The 22813-nt window shown below is 36.0% G+C and overlaps 2 protein-coding genes across 3 annotated transcripts in view; one reads left to right on the forward strand and one right to left on the reverse strand.

Moving 5' to 3' along the window:
- KLHL28 (kelch like family member 28) overlaps nucleotides 1-22813 on the reverse strand; it is a 34767-nt gene that overhangs the window by 5539 nt on the left and 6415 nt on the right. For both annotated transcript variants that reach the window (XM_010976953.3, XM_010976954.3), the window contains exons 2-4: nucleotides 11594-12492; nucleotides 2425-2868; nucleotides 198-406 (exon numbers count right to left, since the gene is read on the reverse strand). In XM_010976953.3, coding sequence (XP_010975255.1) covers nucleotides 198-406; nucleotides 2425-2868; nucleotides 11594-12492 — 1552 coding nt within the window. The remainder of the gene's footprint in view (nucleotides 1-197; nucleotides 407-2424; nucleotides 2869-11593; nucleotides 12493-22813) is intronic.
- Nucleotides 6128-6688, forward strand: LOC105086452 (large ribosomal subunit protein eL29-like). Its single transcript, XM_064485924.1, has one exon. The coding sequence runs from the start codon at nucleotides 6128-6130 to the stop codon at nucleotides 6581-6583; it is 456 nt and encodes a 151-aa protein (XP_064341994.1). The 3' UTR covers nucleotides 6584-6688.

The following is a 22813-nucleotide window of genomic DNA, read 5'->3' on the forward strand; positions in this document are numbered from 1 at the left end:
ACTGGCATATTGAAATGTCATAAAGAAACCCATAAAGAAATCTATATGGGTTTGTCTAATCTAGTTGTCCCTCAAGTTTATCATAAAGTTTCTTCTGGACAAGTAATACTCTGTTATATCCCAAGAAACTATGATTTAAAGAACATCACTATAAAAAACATTGTCCTAAATATTAGAAATTGGTAAGTTATTATTACCTGTTCTGGGTTCTTTCATTGGTCTACACACAGTCCACTGATTTTGATGAGGGTCATATCTTTCAATGCTTGACAAATGTGAAACACCATTATGTCCACCCACCACAAAAATAAATCCTAGCATGACACCCACACCAAAGTGAATCCTTTTATCTGCCATAGATGCAACCATCTCCCAGGAGTCTTTACTTGGATCATAACGTTCCACACTGCAAATATTCACAAAAGAAACAATTAATTCACATATCCTTCATGTCACTCTTAAGAAACCAAAAACCCACTAGAGTTTTAAAAGTGCAAATGGATGGATATAAAAGAAGAGTAGTTTGTCCCAATGTTTAGATTTTGCTGACAAAACTGCAGGGATAAAACCTTATCCTGTAGACTGGTATGATAACACCCGTATCCTACTCCACTATGCTTCACAAGCAGCGAGATGTCTTAAGGGAACAGAACATTCAGAATCAGAAGATCTGATTAAGTACTAATACTGCATACCTAGAGCCAAATAAAGCCTAGCCCTGCCAGTTTGGATTTGTGTAATCCCAGATAAGTCACTTCCTCTCACCTGCAAACATGGGGATACTACAACCTCAAGGATTCATGTAAGAATAAGGTCAAATGAGTATGCATGTGAAAGGCTTTTGAAAATCACAAGCTGAATATAGATGTTTCCTAAAGATACAAAGGATCTTCCACGCAGCTAAGGAAAAGAGAAGATGAAGGAAGAGAAGGAAAGAGAGGAATTTTTTCTTCAAGGTGAATTCACGGTGGCTTACTGCAAAGCAAACGCTGCAGATTTCGTAACACAAATTGGCTAATCATAATAATCACAGAGTGATTTAGGAGAATTCAGGGATTTAAATCAAATCTTTATTCCAGAGAACCCTTGGCATTTCCAAGCTGCATTATGGAAATCCAAATAAAATCAGAATTTCCAGAAAAGCTTCTCTGGAAAAGGCCTTTAAGCCTAAGCTTTGCCCTGAAGGGGTAACAAAGGCAAGTTTGTTGAGCTGTTCTGTTACTAACTTCTCAAGAAAGCCTAAAGCATGTGAAAGTCAGGAACATAATTCTGGAGTTCAGAATAGGGACTAGACTGTAAACTGGACTAGAAGACTAAACTATAAAGATTTTTGAAAGGATACCAGGATAAAAAACTAGCACAAAATCACTGGACAAGAAGGGTCCAGTGGTAAACTGTAGCAAGAACTTAAACGTCAAGAGTATTACCTCAAAATTAAATTACTTCACCTTTTATCTTATAAATTTCTGCTAGCAGTTTCTCAAAGAATAGAAATGCATGTCAGGGCCCCAAATACTTTTCCTTTAACTAAGAGAGTAATAAAAATGGGGAGTAATTTAGCCTGCACAGAAATAAAAATTTATAGATGAAATGCTGTTCATTACTGTCTCAGTCTGTTAACAAACCATTATAAACTCTTTCATTAAAATGCTCACAACCAATAAAATACATACCATTATTAGAGGGAAGATACAATTAGAGATAAACTCTTTAGAACAGCAACTTTCAACAAAGGTTCAGAATTATGATTAATTTTCCATATAAGCTGTCATTCTATGCTTTTATTTTTTCTTATACATATTTCTCCTTTATTCAGAGAATACTACAAATACAGAAATCTCAGATTTAAACTCCAGCACAGCTCAGATACATAATGATACATATGTGATTATAGAATAAGGATCCAGGAAGGAAGATTTAAATAAGGCTTAAAGTTTATGATGCATCGTAATATTATGTAAGCATACAGAAATTACATTTTTACTTTTTAATTCTATTAAGCAATGTAATAAAACAGATCATTCACACACATACATTTTCAGTATATGTGCTGCCAAAGCAAGCATGACACATGTACATATTTATACACACATACACACACACTCCATCCAAAATCTAAAGTTGTCCAATTCCACCATACTTTCAGGTTTCTGAATTTTAAAATCTAGTCCATTTATACTGAAAAAATGAATGTAAAATTTAATAGGTGAGATCTGATTCTTAGGTTTGTATTAAACTCCCACGTGAAACAATTACATTTGTGGAGCAGATTAAGTTTCCCAAATGCCTATCAAAGTTACTTCAAAAATTAAAAAGGGAAGTTCATTCACATACACAAGTTGTTAAAAAAAAACAACCCAGAAATCATTGTTAACGATACTTTTAAAACTCTACAAGCGTCTACAACTTGATTAAGTTAAATACCTGTTCATGTGGGCAGGACCATACCCACCGATGGCATATATCATTCCATCCAACACGGCTGCGGCAAAACAACTTCTTGTCGTAGTCATTGGTGCCACAGGTTCCCATTTTCTTATCTTGGGAATATACTTCTCTACAGATTGTAAATAAGACTGTCCATCATAACCACCTAAAGCATAAAGTTCTCCTGCAAGTACTACTACTCCAAGGGTACTTCGGCTCTCATTCATTCTCTCAAGAGAAGTCCAGGTATTTGTATCAGGATTCCAGCATTCTACTGAATTTTCATGTTTTCTGATAGTGAGGCCAGGACGCACATTAGTTTCAATGCCACCTATAACATACACTTTTTGGTCTAAAACGCATATTCCAAATTCATAGCGAGGAATGTTTAGGGGTGCCAAACCAATCCAAGAGTCATTCTGAGGAAAGTACATCTCCACACTATAGAATAAGCAGAAGAAATCAAATTTAAAAAATCAAAATGGTTCATAAACAGTATCTGGTAAAACTGAAGATACACATGTGCTCTGATTCAGCAGTTTAATTCCTGTGTATCTACTCCATTGAATGCAGTCAGTTTTGCAAAAGAACACAAATACAGAAATATTCACAGCAGCATGACCTATTATCTATCAAAAGGGGAATAGATAAATAAGATATGATGTATCCACCCTATGACTGGGCAATTCTATTCCTAGACATGCAGTCAAGAGAAATGCACACATATGTATATGTATAACAATGTTCACTAGTAGCATAATTTGTTAATAGTCAAAAACTGGAAACAATCTGAATTTTTCATCAACCATAAGATGGATAAATTGTGCATATCATATAAGAAAAAACTACACAGAAATGGAAATGAACAAACTACAACTACATGCAACAGGGACGAACCTTACACATGCAATGTTGAGGGGGAAAAAATCAAATTCAAAAGAATATATTCTGTATAGTCTCATTTCTATCAAGTTCAAAAACCTCTCTGATCTCTAGATTAGACATGAGGACAGTGGTTACCTATCAGGGGGACAGGGAGGGACCTCAAGGGTAGTTTCTGGGTGTTGCTCATGTTCTTTTCTTGAAATTGTTTGTAATGTTTACTTTGTGATAATTCATTGAGCTGTATACACTTGGGATTTGCGCACTTTTCTGTATACGTGAAACATTTCCATTAATTTTTATAGTTAACATATTCATCGTAGAGAGAAAATACTGTATTATGCCCATATACTATAATGCCATACACCAATGAAACTAAATGAACTACTTTCTCATGCAATCTCACAGATGAATTTCATAAACTTACTGCTCAAGGAGAAAATATATCTTTGAAGAACACATATGGTATTACTGCATTTATATAAAAATGTATAAAACCTAGCTATATATTGGGCCATATAATATGTGGCAAATTTTCAACAAAAAGTAAGGGAATAATACATTAAAAATTCAGAATAATGGTTTCTTCTGGGGGAAGGAAGGAGATGGCATCAAGGACGGGCACAAGGGAACTTTAAAGGTATTGTTAATAGTCTACTTCTTAAGCTGGTTGATAGGTACTTGAGTATCTATTCCTTATACCCTGCATGCATATTATATATGGTTCCTTGCATGTATACAAATTTTACTATCAACAAAAGTTGGGAAAAAGTAGCCAATGTCCCCAAACTTAATAATGCAATAGCATAAAAATTTACACTCTTGATCCAGTATGATCAACATACATTCATTCACTCAATAGTTACTGAAAGCCTAGGTACTGCTTGTTTTACAAACATGAATTTGTTCCAATGAGAACAATACATGAGGGAAATATTTGACTTTAATGACAGCAGTTTCAGTGAGGTGGTAGGGACAAGTCTTGACTGTAGTGGTTCAAGAGAAGAATAGGAGATGAGGAAGTGAAAACAGGGGGTACAGACAACTTTTCCAATGATTTTACTCTAAAAAGTAAAATAGATAAAGGAGGCAGCTATAAAGATGAGCAAAGGAAGACCATGCAGTTCAGGTACTACTAATTTAATGTGAAAGTTTAAACCAGGACATGTCTGCATGCTGATGACAATGATGCAGTAGAGTGGCAGAAGGTGACAAGATACAGGAGAGACAAGATAACTGCAGGAGTAGAGACCTTGTGCAGAGTCAAAAGAATGGAAGCTAGTGAGTGAGTGGAGAAGTGGAGGGGTTGGTCTTAGAAATAACTGGGTAGATTTGGTGATGGGAAGATGAAGTTGTTGTTTTCTGATTGCTTCTATCTTTTCAGCAAATGAAGAGACAAGGTCATCAGCTAAGAGTTGGAAGGTGAGGGTAAGGGGCTTTGGATGTTTTTATGGAGAGAATCGAAGGTGTGAAACAGTCCTCCAAGGAAGTGAAAGAGCAAATTGATTAAGGAAAGGTTAGGGGTGCTGGGAGCACTGAGGGCCCAAGTGAGACCAGTTAAATGGGTACATGTGTTCTCTACCACATCCCACTGCTTAGAGGTAGCAATGGCAGAGACGGAGAGCTGAACTGACTTACATGAGTGTGACTGAAGCAAAGAAGGGCAAGGGGGCCATGGGTGTATTCAAAGGAGTGATGACAGTGATGTTTCTGGAACTGGAGCTGAGTGCAGAGTGAAGGTGAGGACACGTGGTGGTTGGTAGGTATTAAGTTTTACTGAATAATTATAGGGCCAAAGGATTAAAAGTATTCAAAGGAATAAAGAATGATTGAGTGGGCACACTGAAATAAAGAAGCCCATACGAAAGGAGGTGGTGGTCAGGGAATGGAACGTCTGGGACCAGATTTTGAAAGTGTTGAGTCATCGGTAATGACAAGATTGACGGTACGATCATGAGAAAAGGTGCTTAAAGTAAGGCAGAAAAGTGTTACAAGTGAGATCAAGGAGAGAGGCGAAGGTGTTGGATAATTGTGGATAATACTACTTGGATGCTGAAACCAGTAAGAGTGACTGTTTATGTAGAACGATGAGAAAGATAGTATCTTAAATAAAGTTACTAAAGGGACAGCAGATCATGGCAACAAGGAAGAGTATCAAGTGATGTAGCCTGACAGCAAACGCTTGAAGTAAGATTTCCGAGGGAGGGGAGATGAAAAAATTTTGAAGTGGCTGTGAGGAGTAAGAACACTTACCCAACCCTCAGCACCTGTGATACATAGGCATGGGAAAAAAAAAAAAAAAAAAACAGTTTTGAGAGTGCTTTAGCAAAAACAGTATCCTTAAGCATCAGCCCTATTTCATTAGAACAAAAAGTTGAGGATAAAGGGAATTTTTTTTTCTTTTTTTGATAGAGGTACCAGGAATTGAACTCAGGACCTCGTGCATGCTAAGAGCTCTACTACTGAGCTTATTACCTTCCCCACAAGGGAATTTTTCTTATGGTAGAACGTGAGTTCTAGAGGATGTGGCAGATAGATTTGAGGAGTCAAAAAAAAATTTGCAAATATTAACTACTATATATAAAAATAGTTAAAAATAAATTGCTTCTGTACAGCACAGGGAACTATATTCAGTATCTTGTAATATCCTTTAATGAAAAAGAATACAAAAATGAATGTATGTATGACTGGGACATTATGCTGTACACCAGAAATTGATACACTGTAACTGATTACACTTCAGTTTAAAAAATAATAGTTTTTTGCTCTTTCTCTTTCGGTTCAAGGCGATTCAGGATCTCCCGGCTCCGGTGCAGGCATGGCCAAGTCAAAGAACCACACCACACACAACCAGTACCAAAAATGGCATAGAAACAGCATCAAAAAACCCCGATCACAGCGATATGAATCTCTTAAGGGGGTGGACCCCAAGTTCCTGAGGAACATGCGCTTTGCACAGAAGCACAAGAAGGGCCTGAAGAAGATGCAGGCCAACAACGCCAAGGCCACGAGTGCACGTGCCGAGGCTGTCAAGGTTCTCGGAAAGCCCAAGGAGGTCAAGCCCAAGATTCCAAAGGGCAGCAGCCACGAGCTCAGTCGACTTGCTCACCCCAAGCTCGGGAAACGTGCTTGTGCCCGCATCGCCAAGGGTCTCAGGCTCTGTCAGCCAAAGGCCAAGGCCAAGGCTCAAACCAAGGCCGCAGCTGCAGCTCCAGCTCAGGCTCAGGCTCAGGCTCCCAAAGGCGCCCAGGCCCCCACAAAGGCTCCAGAGTAGAGGCTTTCATCTATTGATGTGAGGATATAAGGACTAGTGTGACCCCTGGGCTGCTGTCTGCATGGGGCTCATGTCTACCTGTGCTGTTTGTACAAATAAACCTGAGGCAGGGGAAAAAAATAGTTTTTTAAAAAGGCTGGGCAATTAGATTAAATTATATGATAGATAGGGTCATACAATAATGGCATAGTAAGAAATATACTTGGTTTTTGTACCAGGGTTCTAGCACAGAGCTCTTAAACTCTTTGGAATTTCCTGATAGGAATGTCTTTCATCATTCACAATGAGCTCCTTATGCTCAACCACACCTAAGTTTATGCTAATAGAGTGAATATTGGTGGGCCCTGGGATAGCTTCAGGATAGGGGCTGGTAGCCAGAAGCATCAACCATGTGATCAGTGGGCTGGAGGTTGAGCTCAATTACCATCGACCAATAATTTAATCAACTATGTCTACGTAATGGAATCTCCTTAAAGATCCCTAAAAAATGGGGTTTGGAGAGTTTCCAGGCTGGTGAACATACTGAGATATAGAGAGGGCCCCTCGCACCTTGCCTGATGCATCTCTTCCATTTGGTTGTTCCTTTGTAATAAATGGGTAACAGTAAGCAAAGCACTTTCCTGAGCTCTGTCAGTTATTCTAGCATATTATCAAACCTGAGGGAGTGTTGTGGGAACCCCTGAATTTGTAGTCCCCCAGACAGAAATGTGGGTAGCCTGGGCACCCCATTTGTGGCTAGCATCAGAAGTGGGGATAGTCCTTGTGGAACTGAGCCCTTAATCTGTGGGGTCTGAGCTAACTCTACATAGTGACATAACTGAACTGAATTACTGGACACCCAGTTAGTGCTGGAGAATTGGTAGGTGTGAGAAAAAAACCTCTCAATTATAGTAAGAGTTCAGTTATGATGATGGACTTCCTAGAAGTCATGGATTTCTGAAAATGATTTAAGTAAACAGAGAAGAAGGTATGTATAAAGTCATTAGTCCTTGTGTTCTTTAAGAGCAAATGGATAATCAGCTGTAATGAGATTCTTTCTTGAAATTAGATTTGTAGTTTACGGCATTGAGATGGTGCCATGAATGGTACGGCTAAAAGTCCATTTCACATTTCATGTATTTGCACAGTTATTCAACATTGCTTCCAGTATACTGCCATCCTTATGGTTCTGTATGTGTAAACAGAAACAATACTACTGTCAGAGCTTCCCAAGTTTCCTTCAGTTTCCACCTACTCAATTCCCACTTCCCTCGCCAGCAGAACTCTTCTAGTTAAAGGAAAAAACTGAGGCTATTGGGTAGGATCTATCTTAAACTTCTGCTCCTACTCTTTCCTCCTCTAGCAAACCTAGCCTCATATTCTGGTCTTGGGGCATGAAGAGTCCCTCTTGTTCCTATTCAAAACCTTCTACCCTTGCTTTTGATACCATCCTCTATTTCCTCTAAAACCTTGCTCCATCAAGACCATTCCTCTATCCTATATCTTTACCCTCTCCCTCTTTACTGGTATCTGGTAAGAAACATACTTAAGTCTCCCTAAAAACAAAATAAAAACAAAAACTTCCCTTGACTCTGTTTCTGCCTTATCTCTCTCTCCTTCTCATCTCAGACAAGTTTCTTAAAAGAACAGTCTTCACAGTCTATTTCCTTACTTTTTTACACACTTCTCAACCCACTGTAATCTGTCTATAGCATTACTATAACTCTGCTGAAATTACTCCACCAAAAGTCACTGATGATCTCCATTACTGCCAAGTCTAGCAGCCACCTTTCTTTCTATCCTTACCTATCAGGACCTCTCCACTGCATTTTACATTGTTAATCACACTCCTTTCTTGACATATTTAAATTCCTTGGCTTTCATGACACTATTCTTTCTTGAATCTCCTACCTTAAGATTGTTCCTACTGCCTTCATCTCAAATATTAGTATTTCCCAAAAGTTCATTTATAAATCAATCCCTTTTCCCTTCTATATGTTCTCACTGGACAGAAAGGAGGGATAAGTAAACTGATCCAGAAGTCCAGAGGATGTCATGGTTTTAATCTATACCTCTAAATCATACTATATGATGGTAACTTTCAAATTTCCAGTCCTGATCTCTTCTTTAGGCTTCACAATCATATCCAGCTAGTAGTAGGACATCCTCCATTTGGATATTTTATAAGGACTTCAAATCCAGTATGTCCAAAACTAAACACATTATTTCCCCCTTTAAAATGATTCCTCCTGCCATATTCTCTCTCAGTATAACCACTCATCCAATATCTAACCAAGAAATCTCACTCCTCTTTGACTCTTCCCTCTCACCATATCCCCATAATTCTTTCAACCAAATCTTGTCAATCTGCTCTCTTAAAACATTTCTTAAATTAATGCCCCATTCGTTACCTTTACTACTTCTACCCTAATTCAGGACCTTATAATCTCTTGCCTGTACTTTTATAACCTCTTTCTTAGTCACTCTGATACTAACTGTTATATCCTTGATCTTTCTCCATAATGCAACCAAGAATGACCTAACATACAAACCTGATAATTCCACTGTCCTCCTTAAATAGTTTTTCAACCCGCATAATACAAATACTCTCTTCATCATGGCACACAATACCTTCTTTGATTTGGCCCATAATAACCACTGCCTGCCACCTGCTGGTTAGAACTTTATACTGTTAATTACCAAACAGCTTTGTTTCCTGCACACCTATACACTATCATGCCACTGTGTCTTCATGCACTTCCTGTGACATTCCCATCGTTTTTGCCTGGCTCTTTACTTAGCCTTCAACATTCAGCTTGGACCTTAACTTCTCCACAGTATCTTCCCTAAATCCCCCAAATGGGATAAATTTCTCTCCTTAAAACTTCCACAGAATTACCTTTATCACTGCAGTAACACTGTGTTATAATTATGTATTTATAGAGTTGCGTAATTTACTAAATTATGAACTTGTTGAAGATCAATTATCTAGCATAATGTGTCTGATGCACAGCTGTTTAATATTTTTTGCAGAAATAAACAGAATATTCAGGTTGATTCAATAATTTTTCCATAGTTATAAATAATATTAGAATAAACTGCTTTGTGCAAATAACACTAAAATTTTTTTTCTTAGGATAGATTCTAAGATGAAAGATTAATAAGTTTAAAGATATGAACAGTTTTTATGACTCTTCAATAATTTATGATTGTTAATAGCCAAGATATCAAAGCAACCTAAATGTCCATCAATAAGATGACTGGATAAAAACGTTTTGATTACACACACACACACACACACACAATGGAATACTACCCAGCCATAAAAAAGAATAAAATAATGCCATTTGCAGCAACATGGATGGACCTGGAGATCGTCATACTCAGTGAAGTAAGCCAGAAAGAGAAAGAAAAACATCATAAGATATCACTTATATGTGGAATCTAAAAAAAAAAAAAAAAAAAGTACACAAATGAACTTATTTACAAAACAGACTCACAGACACAGAAAACAAACCTATGGTTACCAAGGGGGGAAAGGGGGTGGGGGGATAAACTGGGAGTTAAGGATTTGCAGATACTAACTACTATATATAAAATAGATAAACAACAAGGTCCTCCTGTATAGCACAGGGAACTATATTCAATACCTTGTAACAGCCTATAATGAAAAATATGAAAAGAAATGTATGTATGTATAAATGAATTACTATGCTGTACACCAGAAATTAACACAATACTGTAAATCGACAATACTTCAATTAAAAAAAAGAAAAAAATAATTTGTTAATTTTAATACCTGAGAAACCAAGAGGCAACTGCTCAATATTTATAGTGTAAATTCATATTTGGACTTTTTGTCGTATTTGACTAATATGATTTCCTTCATGCCAATAATCAATACCTTTAAGAATAAGAGTAAACAATCAATTTATGTAGTTACCATAACTAATGTTCTGCCTGTAGCCCAATCTCAACAATGCTAGTTTTTGAACACAATTAAAATATACACTGAGACTTTTTAAAAGATACAGAATATATCAGTCGATAAAATATCAACAGTTTCCTCCTATTGGAGGGGGGAAACACAGTCTACCAAATGTTTGGAAATGTCCAGAGAGAAATCCACAATATTAAAGAAATATATTAAAGACAAAAGTTTTCATAAAGCGATCCCATTTAAGGGAAAAGCAAAGGTAACATCCAGCTATATTTTCAATGTATAAAAGCTACCTGTAGAATGCTCTAAGTCAATTATGGCTATGGGCCAGATTCTGCCCACCAGCTACTTTTGTAAATACAGCTTTCCTGCAACCCAGCCATGTCATTAGTTTACATATTGTCTATGGCTGCTCTCACTGCAACGTAGAGTTGAGTAGTTACAACAGAGAGCACATGGCCACAAAGTTCAAAATATTTACTATCTGGCTCTTTACAGAAAAAGTTTGATTAACTCCAAACCCTAAGTTATTAGAAAAGAGTACTTCTTACTATTGTTATTACACAGTATTTATGCTGAAGAAAATAAATTGCAGGGGAAGTCCATGATTTGTATCAGTATTCAACTTTACTTCCTTGGTTAGGTTATTCTGATGAATTGCATTCATTCAAACACAATCTTGTCCCAGTCTGCCCTCATCACAGATTCCTGGTTCTCCTCTTTGGCATCTTCTGATATAGCTAGCAATAATAAATTCCCTCTGACCTGGTCTGCCTCAAATAAAGATGTAAATGATTTCACAAAGGAAAAAAAAAAGGCAAAAAATGGCAGAAAAGTTCATGAGTAACCAGGATAGGTAAGATTTGTGCACTGGGAGGGAGGAAGGGTGTTAATAATTGAGAGTGTTGTAGGAAATGGATGACACTGTGACTAAAATAATCGGGTAAGTGTTTTGGGAAGAAGAGAAAAAATAAAAAGAAACAAATAAAGAATGTAAACAGAAGAATCAAACTTTTCAAAATATAAAAAATTAGCAAATTTAGAAAGTATAAAATCTATTATTATCAATCCTTTAAAAGCCTTCTATTTACCTATCCAAACAGGCAAACAGTCCAGATTTTCCTCCTACTGCACAAAGTACTTTGGGAGCACAGCGAGGCCGTGTCATCAAGACTGTCTGATGAGAGAGTCTGTGCTCAGGCATAAAGTGGTACTTCAGAGCTTCATTCAAAAGATGTTTACAAGTGCGATCATCACGAATAAGATGATTTGCTTCATACAATCTAGTAAGGAACTTAACACTCAGCAATGGTAGTCGCACACTGTTAAGTAGCTGTGCTAAGTACTTCTGGCGTTCTTGGACATCATACTTGATCCAAGACTCAAGTGCATAAAAAACAGTCTCTTCGGTAGCTACATTCAAACAGTCATTGGAAACAATTTCATCCAAATCAGCGTGTGTAAGCTCAAAAAACTCTTCAGTCTGGCACACAGCTTCAAAATTCTGGCATATGTATTTAGTGGCTGCCAAATAAAGGTCATGACAACCATACGTCTCTGCAAAACGAGAAATTCCAATACAATTACCAGGATCAAGCTGGCTTTCAAGAAATGTACAACATTCTTTCAGGACAAGTTTTATCTGGAGTAGGTTTGCTGCTGGAAGGAGAGATTCAACTGTGTCCTGCGAAATAAAAACAGTCCCAGTATAGGCATATTCCACAATGGCCTGGAGAGCAGTTTCATCAATGCACTGAAACTCAACCTCACTGTTCTCTTTTTCGGAAAGGTTTCCAGTGAACATGGCTTTGAAATATGGGCTGATGCTGGCAAGTACCACTTTGTGAGCATGGATTTTAACATCACCTACTCGAAGAATGATGTCACAGAGTTCGTGATGTTGACGAAGAAGATTTAAGCCCTGCAGAAGTTGCTCAGAATGTAAGTGGCTTAAGTTAGCAAGCATGTAGGTCGGGGATGTGTGGTCCATCTACAGAAAAACAAAAAGCATGAACGGTTATTTCAAAATAATCTTACCAATGATTCCTTTTTCAAACAGCATAAACTAAATGAGACTTCTTTATTTGCTTGTTTGATGGGTTTTAAATACTTTATACTAGACAGAAGCTTTCAGAGTTAGAAGGGATATTAACAATCATTCAACTCCTTTATTAACAATAAGTTTCTTCTGTATGGCACAGGGAACTATATTCAATATCTTGTAGTAACCTATAATGGAAAAGAATATGAAAACGAATATATGTATGTATATGTATGACTGAAACACTATGCTATACACCAGAAATTGACACAACATTGTAAATTAACTATTTTTCAATTAAAAAAAAAACTTCTTTATTATAGATATCAGGAAACAAAGGCCCAAAGGTTATGTAATATGTCCCAAACCATAAAAGTCTCTTGACAGTGAACTTTTGCCAAGAGAACTCGGCCAACATTTCTATTTCCTTTCATTAAATTCAAGTCTGAGCTATCACTGAAACAAAATACAAATGTGAAGGGGAGAAAAAAACTCCCTTATAGGAAAATTAGTCTTGAAACAATGCTAGTAGCTGTTTGGCTATTTTCTCAATAATGATATCAAAGCTTGCCAATCTAATCCACAGATGCTTTACGCACAAAGAAATTTCATGTTAACTCACATACTTTACCCAAGGATTCATTATTTTGATAAAAGGTGCTGAATTTAACAAAGATACCATTACTGTCAACTAATTCAATGACAACAAAAGATGAGTGAGAACACAATCTGGTGTTCTATAGGGAGGGCAATAAGGCTCGCTTACTGACCTAGATCATATCAACTCAGTTCTTGATAAGTTTAGATCATACCCACTCAGTCTGCTTGACACTTAGTGCTTCTGGAAGATGAAAAAGAATAAAAATAGGAGAGAAGACAGATGAGAAAGAAAAACAGAAGAAAGGTAAGAGGCAATAAGGACTGTGGTCGGCTAAATGACTTCTCCCCCAAAAGACACCAACATCCTAATCCCTGGAACCTTTAAATGGTATTTTACACGGTGAAAAAAAAAAAGACTCTACAAATACGATTAAGGATTTGAGACAGGGAGATTATTTGGAATATCTAAGTGGGCCTTGAGTGCAATCACATGTACCTTATAAGAAGGTGGAAAGGGATTTGAAACAGACAGGAGAAGAGAGGTGAGAGGCAGAGATTGGTATGATGCAGCCACAAACAGTTAACACCAGCAGCCACTAGAAGCTGGAAGAGGCAAGGAACACACTGTCCCCTAGAGAGGGAGCACAGCTCTGCCAACACCTTAATTTCAGCCCCATTATACTTCTGGCTCCATGACTGGGAGAATAAAGTTCTGTTGTTTTAAGCAATGGAGTTTGCAGTAATTTGTTACAGTAGCCCCAAGAAGTTAATGTGTGAACACTTCAGAATGGCTCACAGCAGCTATTTAGAACAGATAAAAGGAACATAAAACATCTACACAATATGAATTGTTTTCTTCCCGTCTCACTCATACCTTAAACACAAGTTATGGGGATAATAAAAAAAGATAGATTTGGTTCCAATTTTTAAGTATTATCAAGTAAATCAAAACATTCTGAACACTATTAAATAATATAAATGTTGGTAGGATTGAGAGTAAAACACTTCATCCTGTGCATTTTAAAAGTGGGAACATCTCAGTATTAAAACCTTCACCTTCATCAGGAATGTCATCATTTCACACTTGTTTCATATGAATTTTAAGTCCATTAACAAATTATGTTAACATGGCCACATCACAGCTGATACCACCAACCTCCACCTCCGATCTCTTCAAATAATCCTGCACACATCTACCAGAATAATTCTTAATCAAGGTATGAACAAGTGTCAAAAAACTTGTGGTATTCCGGTAGGTACTCTGTTCCAGAACAGAATTATTGGTAAGAAAACAGCAACCAGAAGAAATAAGTTTCAATCTGAATCTGTTCTTTCTACCTACCTTGTGTTAAAAGTGCTGACCTTTTAACCCTACATAACTTCTTTCAGCCTCAGTTTAATGGAAAAAGTTAATATTTAGACTGAAAAGAGAAAAATGAATAGGAAAGGCAAGTAGATATAGAAAATAAGTGATAGAATTAAGAAAGCATCCTTTTAAAAAATTATTTTACTTTTTAAATTGAAGTAGTCAGTTACAATGTGTCAATTTCTGGTGTACAGCACAATGTCCCAATCATATATATATATATGATTATATATATGAATATATATAATATATATAATATATAATAATATATATATATATATATGAATATATATATACACACACACACACACACACATATATTCACCTTCATATTCTTGCTTTACATCCTTAACTTTACCTTCTCTTATCTTCATTTTCCTTATCTGTAAAATGAGGTCATAATAATACCTGAACTATATATACCTCATAAGGTTTTTGAGAATCAAATCAGATAATGCACATGAAAAGATAATAAACTATAAGAGTTACAAGTACAGGGTACTATGGTTGGGCAACAGGAATGTAAGAATATCAGTGAAGAACAAGGACCTTGGAAATACAAGATAACGAGTTTTAGTCCTAACTGGATAACATTCTGTAATATGGAACTGGTCCACTTCTTAACCTAAGTATTAATTTTTTCCATCCATAAAATAAGAATACCTCTCATCTATCTCAGAAGGTTACATGAAAATGATTTTTTAGTGTAAATTTCCACACAACTTGAGGTGCTACAAATACAGCACTTAAGTCTTGTTCTCCTCTAATGATCCAAACTTTCACTAATTCCTACTCTTTGCATAATGATCTTTCACTCCAATAAAGCTCACGTAATTACTCTAGCTCTCTATAAATATTTCTTACCATATGCCAGATTTTGTCTACAACCTGTCTCCTCTCTCATCTTTTCATCCTATTCAAACTCTCAAAAGGCTGGATGAAAATTAACTTTACCTGAAAGTCTATAAATATTTAAGTACTCAATTTCTTTACATGCAATTAATTATATGTGCTGTTTCATGAAACATAGCACTCTCAACTCTCATTTGTCTGATTTAAAAAGGAGAATGTTATTCAGACTGAAAAGTGAACAAACAGGAAAGGTGAATGATATAGAAAATAAGAGAAGGAACTGAAAAAGAACACCCAGCTAATACAATGGGATGAGAAAGGAAAATAGAAGGCACACTGATTGGAAAGAAAGAAAGAAAACTGTCTTTGTTGGTAGATGACATGATTGTCTATGTAGAAAATCAAAAACATTGGGGAAAAAAAAAAGAAAGAAAAAATAAAAACACTGGAACTAAGCAGCAATTTTAGAAAGTTTGCAAGATACAAGATTAATATACAAAAGTCAGTCACTTTCCTATACAACAGCAATGAATACGCAAAATTTGAAATTAAAAGCATATTACCATTACATTAACACCAAAAAAATGAAATGTTTAGCTATAAATCTAACAAAATATGTACCAGATTAAGGGAGGGGAATAGCTCAGTGGTAGAGCATATGATTAGCATGCATGAGGTCCTGAGTACAATCCCCGGTACTTTCATTAAAAATAAAGTGCAAGATCTGTATGAGGAAAACTATACAATTCTAATAAAAGAAATGAAAGAACTAACTAAATAAATGGAGAAATATAAGACTCAATATTACCAAGGTGTCAGTTCTTCCTGACTTGCACTATAGATTCAATGCAATCCCAAACAAAATTCCAGCAAGTTACTTTGTGGATACTGCAAACTGACTCTAAAGTTTACAGGGAGAGGCAAAAGACACAGAATAGGTAACTCAATATTGAAAAAGAAGAACAAAGTTGAACAACTGACTCTACCCAACTTCAAAACAGTGTGGCAGCAATGAAAGAAGAAACAGACCAATGGAACAGAAAAGAGAGCCTACAAACAGACCCACATACAGTCAACTGACCTTTAACAAAGCAGGAAAGGCAATACAATGAAGAAAAGATAGTCTTTTCAACAAATGATGTTGAAACAACTGGATATCCCCAAGTTAAAAAAAAAATCCAGACACATCCTTAACAAAAATTAATTCAAAATGGATCAGACCTAAATGTAAATTGCAAAACCTTAAAACACTCAGAAGATAACATAGGAGAAAATTCTAGATGACCTTGGGTATGGCAATGATGTTTCAGATATGACACCAAAGGCACAATCCATACAAGAAAGAATGCTAAGTTGGATGTCACTAAAAAGAGCAAAGTAAAGCAAAACAAAACAAAACAAAACAAAACTTCTGATCTGGGAAACACAATGTTAAGAGGATGAGAAGACAAACTACACACTGGGAGAAAATATTTGCAAAAAGCACAACTGATAAAGAACTGTTATTCAAAATAAACAACTCTAAAAATTCAACAATAAGACAGTAAACACCCTGATTAAAAATGGATTAAAGAGCTTAACAGATACCTCACCAGAGAAGATATACATATGGTAAAGAAGCAGATGAAAAGACGTTCAAGATCATGTCATCAGGCAACTGCCGACATTAAAGCAACAATGAAATCCTACCACACACCTATTAGAAGGGTCAAAATCCAGAACACTGAGAACACAAAATGTTGGAGAAGATGTGGGGCAAAGGGAACTTTCATTCATGGCTGGTGGGAATGCAAAATGATACAGTCACTTTGGAAGACCCTTTGGTAGCTTCTTATAAAACTAAACACACCCTTACCATACAATCCTGCAATTAATTGCCTTCCTTGGTATTTACCCAAATGGATTGAAAACTTATTCCCAAACAAAAACCTGAACATGGATGTTTACAGCAGCCTTATTCTTAAGTGCCAAGACTTGGAAGCAACCAAGATATGCTTCAGTAGGTGAATGGATAAATAAACCATGGTACATGAAGACCGTGTAATAATACTCAGTGCTAAAAGAAATGAGCGGTCAAGCTATGAAAAGACATGGAGAAAATGTCTTACCAAGCAAAAGAAGCCAATCTGAAAAGGCTTTGTACTGCAAGATTCCAATTATATGACATTCTGGAAAAGGCAAAAAACTATGGAGACAGTAAAATTATCAGTGGTTGCCAGGGGTTGGGAAGGGAGGATGAATAAGCAAAGCACACAGGATTTTTAGGGGCAGTGAAATTACTCTATGTGATACTATAATGACCGAAAACATGTCATTACAGATTTGTTCTAACCCACAGGATGTACAAAACCAAGAGGGAACCCTAAGGTAAATTAAAGACTTTGGGTGATAATGATGTGTCAATATAGGTTCATCAATTATAACAAATACACCATCCTGCTGGGGAAGTTGATAATGGGGGAGGCTATGGAGGTACTGGGGAGGGGTATATATGGGAAACCTCTGTACCTGTCTCTGTACCTGTCTTGTAAAACTGCTCTAAAAAAAATAGTCTTTAAAAAAAAATTAAGAAAAAAAAGGAGGCCTAGCTAATTTATAGTTCACATCTCTCCCAGACCAAATGATTATGTTCCAAGATATTTAAAAGAATTTGCGAATGAGATCCTTAAACCACTGCCAGTGCCACAAAACTGGAAAAAGACTGTTTTCAAAAATAAGACGGTAAATTCTACCAACATTCTGGTAAGGTTAATTTTAATTTCAGATAACATTCTAAAACAAATTATTAAAGATTTGCTTTATGAATACTTAGAAGAGGATTTAGTGAACTCTAAGACTACAATGGATGGATTAACAAGACATGTCACAGACTAATCTTGTTTCTTTTTTTGATGTATTTAGAAGACCTGCAGATTAGGAAAACAAATGATGTTTAATTAGATGTCTGTAAGGAATTTTACAATTCTTTCATGATTTTGAGAACAAAACCAAAAAATATACGCTACTTCAGTTAGCTAAATTAGCAACTGGTTGAACAACCACACCAGAGTATACTCCTTAATGGAATGAGGTCTACCTGGAGGGAGGTTTCTAGAGGTATGTTATAAGACCAGGATGAGGATACTGGGGGCAGGCCCTTCAGCTCTGCAGATGATACGAAGCTGCAGAAGACAGCAGAAACATTAGCCAACAGAACATAGATCCAAATAGACCTGACATCTAAGAAGAAGAAATTTATGAGGAATAAATGTTAAGATTCTATACTGGATTCCAAAACAACTGTACAAGTATAGAATAAGAGAACAAAGACTCATCTGTAGGCTGTGTTTAAAGGGCTTAGGGATTTCAGTTTTAGTACTACTTTAGTCCACTAAGCTTGTGGAGATTTAAGGTGCATCAACAGAACTATAAATCACAGAACTAGAGGGGAGACATTCTCACTTGGGTCTGCAAATGTCAGACCACATCTGGAATACAGATTTGGAGTACCATCTCTTAAAAGGGATCTAAAAAAAGTATAACACCTGATGAAGAGAAGAAACTTAACTCATGTCTTACAGGTGTTGAGTCCAGGAGGAAAAAAAAGGAAATCTGAGAGTTATGTCAAAAACTACAAGGTGAAAGTTACTCAATAATAAACAAGAATTTGAAGATTAAATGAGTTTATACATATAAAGTGCTTACAATAGTGCCTATCACTTAGTAAGCTTGTGATAAATACTATCTTATTTATTAGCAAGTTATCTAATTACTAGTGCATTTTTTAAGTTGTCTGCTTAAGAGGTATTCTGCTTTCTACGTTGTACCATCTCTTACTACTCACTACTGGGTAAGAAATCCACTTTGTACCACTGACATCCTGGGCTACACAAAGTATTGTGGAATTGATTCTCAAATCAAGTTAATATGCTATTGGTTAGAAGCAGTTTTAGCATAAATAGAAATCATATAGTGATAGATCCTTATATTAAGCTAACTTTTGTATATCCAATTCAAGACTGGTAAATTACTATTAACATGATGTGAAAGCATAATACAATAGTGATTTATAAATATACATATACACATATGTACATACACACAGGATACATAAACACACACACGCACCACCCCACACTTGTGTATACATGACACATATTCAGGATATGTATAACTTTGAGAGACTGGGCTCTGGAAACAGGCTCCTAGGGTTACAATATTGTCCGTAGTATTTAACAGCTACGTGACCTTGGGAAAGTAATCTTTAAAGAAGTCTCAGTTTTCTCATCTGTAAAACACAGACAAAATGGTACACATAGGCACTCAATAACTGTTAGGTGTTATTTAGTATTACTTACTATTATCATTATCATCCTTAAAAAGACTTGTTTTTTGCCAGCAAAACCCACATAACTCCCTTTTAAACTTACAAAAAAGGAACAAAGCTTACTGATTATCAAATAAACAAATACAAACAGGGCAAGGCCAAAGCCTAATCTGACCAGAAAAGATACTGCGAGCCACTTTAAAATTTAAAGTTTATTTCTTATAGTGAAAGAAGAATAAGCCAAAGACTAAGGTCCCTGGATCCTTGTCCCGCATACCAAAACAAAAGGGACTGGATGGCAGCAGTACAAGTTGCGAAGAACCCAAACTAGATGGCGGCAGCAGTTTCATATTCTGCAGCTCTATTCTGTGGGGAGGGTGACACGAAAGTCTCCTATCTCATCACACCAGGGAGGTGAAGAGAAACTCCCACAACAGACTCTGGAGTGACAGAGAGGCAGATGGGAGATGGCCTTGGAGCAGCTCCTTAAAGACCTCCATCCCCCAGTGCTCCAGGAGAATCACAAGTTGTTCCAAGACTCAGATAAGCTTCGGTCCCACGGTCCAAGCTTTTGCCTATGTGGATACATGCAAGGACACCAGAATGCCAAGATGAAGCTGTTTCCCTACACTTAGACCCTCCATAGTATTTCTCTGTTCTCTCATTTTCCTATTTCCCCTCAAAATAGTAAAAATGATTCGTTTTAAAAACCATTCAAAGGAAGGGTACTGGTAAAGATGAGTTTGCAAAAGAACACCCAAACACACTCCTATCATTGTACTGGATACAAATAACATGATGTTCACTCCCTCTAGGAGCCAATGAGAACGAAGTTTAAGAGGTTATAGTCTAAAAGTATAAACAAAACAATTGGAACTAAGAACTTTAAAAGGGCAAGGTAAAAATAGGGAACTTAAAAATGAATTACATTGGAGGTTTGCCATAACATCATTCTTAAAATTTTTAAATTTGACTCCTTTCCTTTCTCAAGAAGTCTGACCTAAGAGAAATTGACAGAAATTTAACTTTAAAAAGAGAGAGCTTTAAAACCGTGGTTCCCAAAGTATGATCCTTACACCACAGGCATCAGCATCACTTAGGACATAAATTCTTTTTTTTTTTTAAGAAATGCAAATTCTTGAGCGCACCACACATCTAAGGAATTAGAAACTACAGAGAGAGGAAGGTAAAGCAACCAGTGTCTTACGAATGCATTAGAATTCTTACGCAAGCAGATGTTTGAGAACCAATTGAAATATTTTTAGCACAAGTGTAATTGCTTAAAAATTACTGCAAATTATAACTGTAACTCTTTCAGAATTATGAATTACAACTGTGACTATATTTGGTTCTCATTTACCCCAAAATGGCTAAAAATAACTCAAAGAAGCAATAATTTATAATGTTCAAAACGTAAGCTTTGTCAGTTTTACATTGACAGTTTCATCTATCTCAGTAACAACTTTGTGCAGAATGAATGGCAAGTACCATGGAGAACAGGAAAGAATAGTGAGTAAAAGTGTGAATTTCAGGGCCAGAGAGATGAGTGGGTTCAAGTCTACATTTGACTACTAAATAGTTGTAGGCTTTGGGTAAAATACTTATTCTAAACTTGAACCTTCTCATTTGTAAAATTGTGGATTAAACAGAATGTTTGGTTTGGAGAAACAAATCAATGAAGAAGAATAGAAAATACAGAAATAGATAATTTAACAAATGCAAACTTAGTTTATAATAACAGCAGCATCTTAGAGTGAAGAAAAGAGGGACTTTTAAATAAACACGTTGGGAGAACTGAATAGCTGAGTGAAAATAGATAAAATTAGATTCCTTCCAAATACCTACACCAGGGTAAATTCCTAATGGATCAAAGATATAAATGTAAAAAATGAAATCATACAAGCATTAGAATAAAATTGAGTAAATTCCTCCATAATTTGAGATTAGGTAAGCTTCCTACTAAAATATGATACAAAACTCAGAGGCAATAAGTGAAAAGACAAATCAAGTTGACTACATTAAAAAACTTTGGATAGCTAAAGAAATCATAAGCAAAGGAAAAATATAAATGAGATTGAAAAAATATTTACAATATATAAAAAAGATGTATCAGCAACATATAACACATTCCTAAAATACTCTAGCCCTATAGAAAAAACAGGCTAAAGAAATGAATAGCTGGTTAAAAAAATACAAATGGTTCTTAAGTACATAAAACATTGCTCAACTTCACTTATAATGAAATGAATGAAAAGTATATGGTGTTAACAATTCTCTCCTGACAATACACTCTTGGTGAGGCTGTGAGAAACAGGCACACTCACACATTCTTGTAGGAATGCTGAATGATCTAAGACCTCTGGAGGTAAATCTTGAAAATTTAGCAAAATAATATTTGCATTTACTCTTTGACCCTTCTAAGAATTTATCCAAAAAATACAATGGCAAATATATATATAAAGGCAAATGCATAAGGCTAATAACTGCAGGTCTCCTTGTAAAAGCAAAAGAATAATACCTTATGCTTTCTACTTACATATTTGAGAGACCAAGAAGCAACTGACCAAAAACTTTAAAACACCACCAACAAAAGAATGGTTGAAAAAACACTATGGCACATCCACATAACACAGTACTATGCAGCTGGGAATAGGAATGAGGAATCTCTGTATATACTACTCTGCAGGGATCTCCCTGATCCAAGCAAGGAAAAGAAGTGTGTGTATAGTATGTCACTATTTGTCTAAGAAAGGGGAAGTGACAAATATACATACCTACCTAGGTTGTTTTTCAAAAAAGGAAATATTAAATGATATATATTTTTTAAAAGGTTACCTAGCAGAGGAGAGAGACAACAGAGTGGAGGGGTTAGAGACAGAAGCCAGACATCTTTGAATATATCCCATTTTACAGATTTGACTGTAGAATTAGGAAAGTATTTTACAAAGTTATAAAGCAAAATTAAATCTTAAAAACACAATCCATAAGCAATTTGAAAATAAAGGAAACTCAATGTTCATCTAATTAGTAGCCTAACGATACCACACCACACCAAATTAACTTTAAAACAGTAATTTGATGGTCCATCCCCAGTAGGGTACGCCCTAAAAAAAAATCTTACACCACATCAGTAATCACATTGTTGG

Source organism: Camelus dromedarius, chromosome 5 (assembly GCF_036321535.1).
Source record: "Camelus dromedarius isolate mCamDro1 chromosome 5, mCamDro1.pat, whole genome shotgun sequence".
NCBI lineage: Eukaryota > Metazoa > Chordata > Mammalia > Artiodactyla > Camelidae > Camelus > Camelus dromedarius.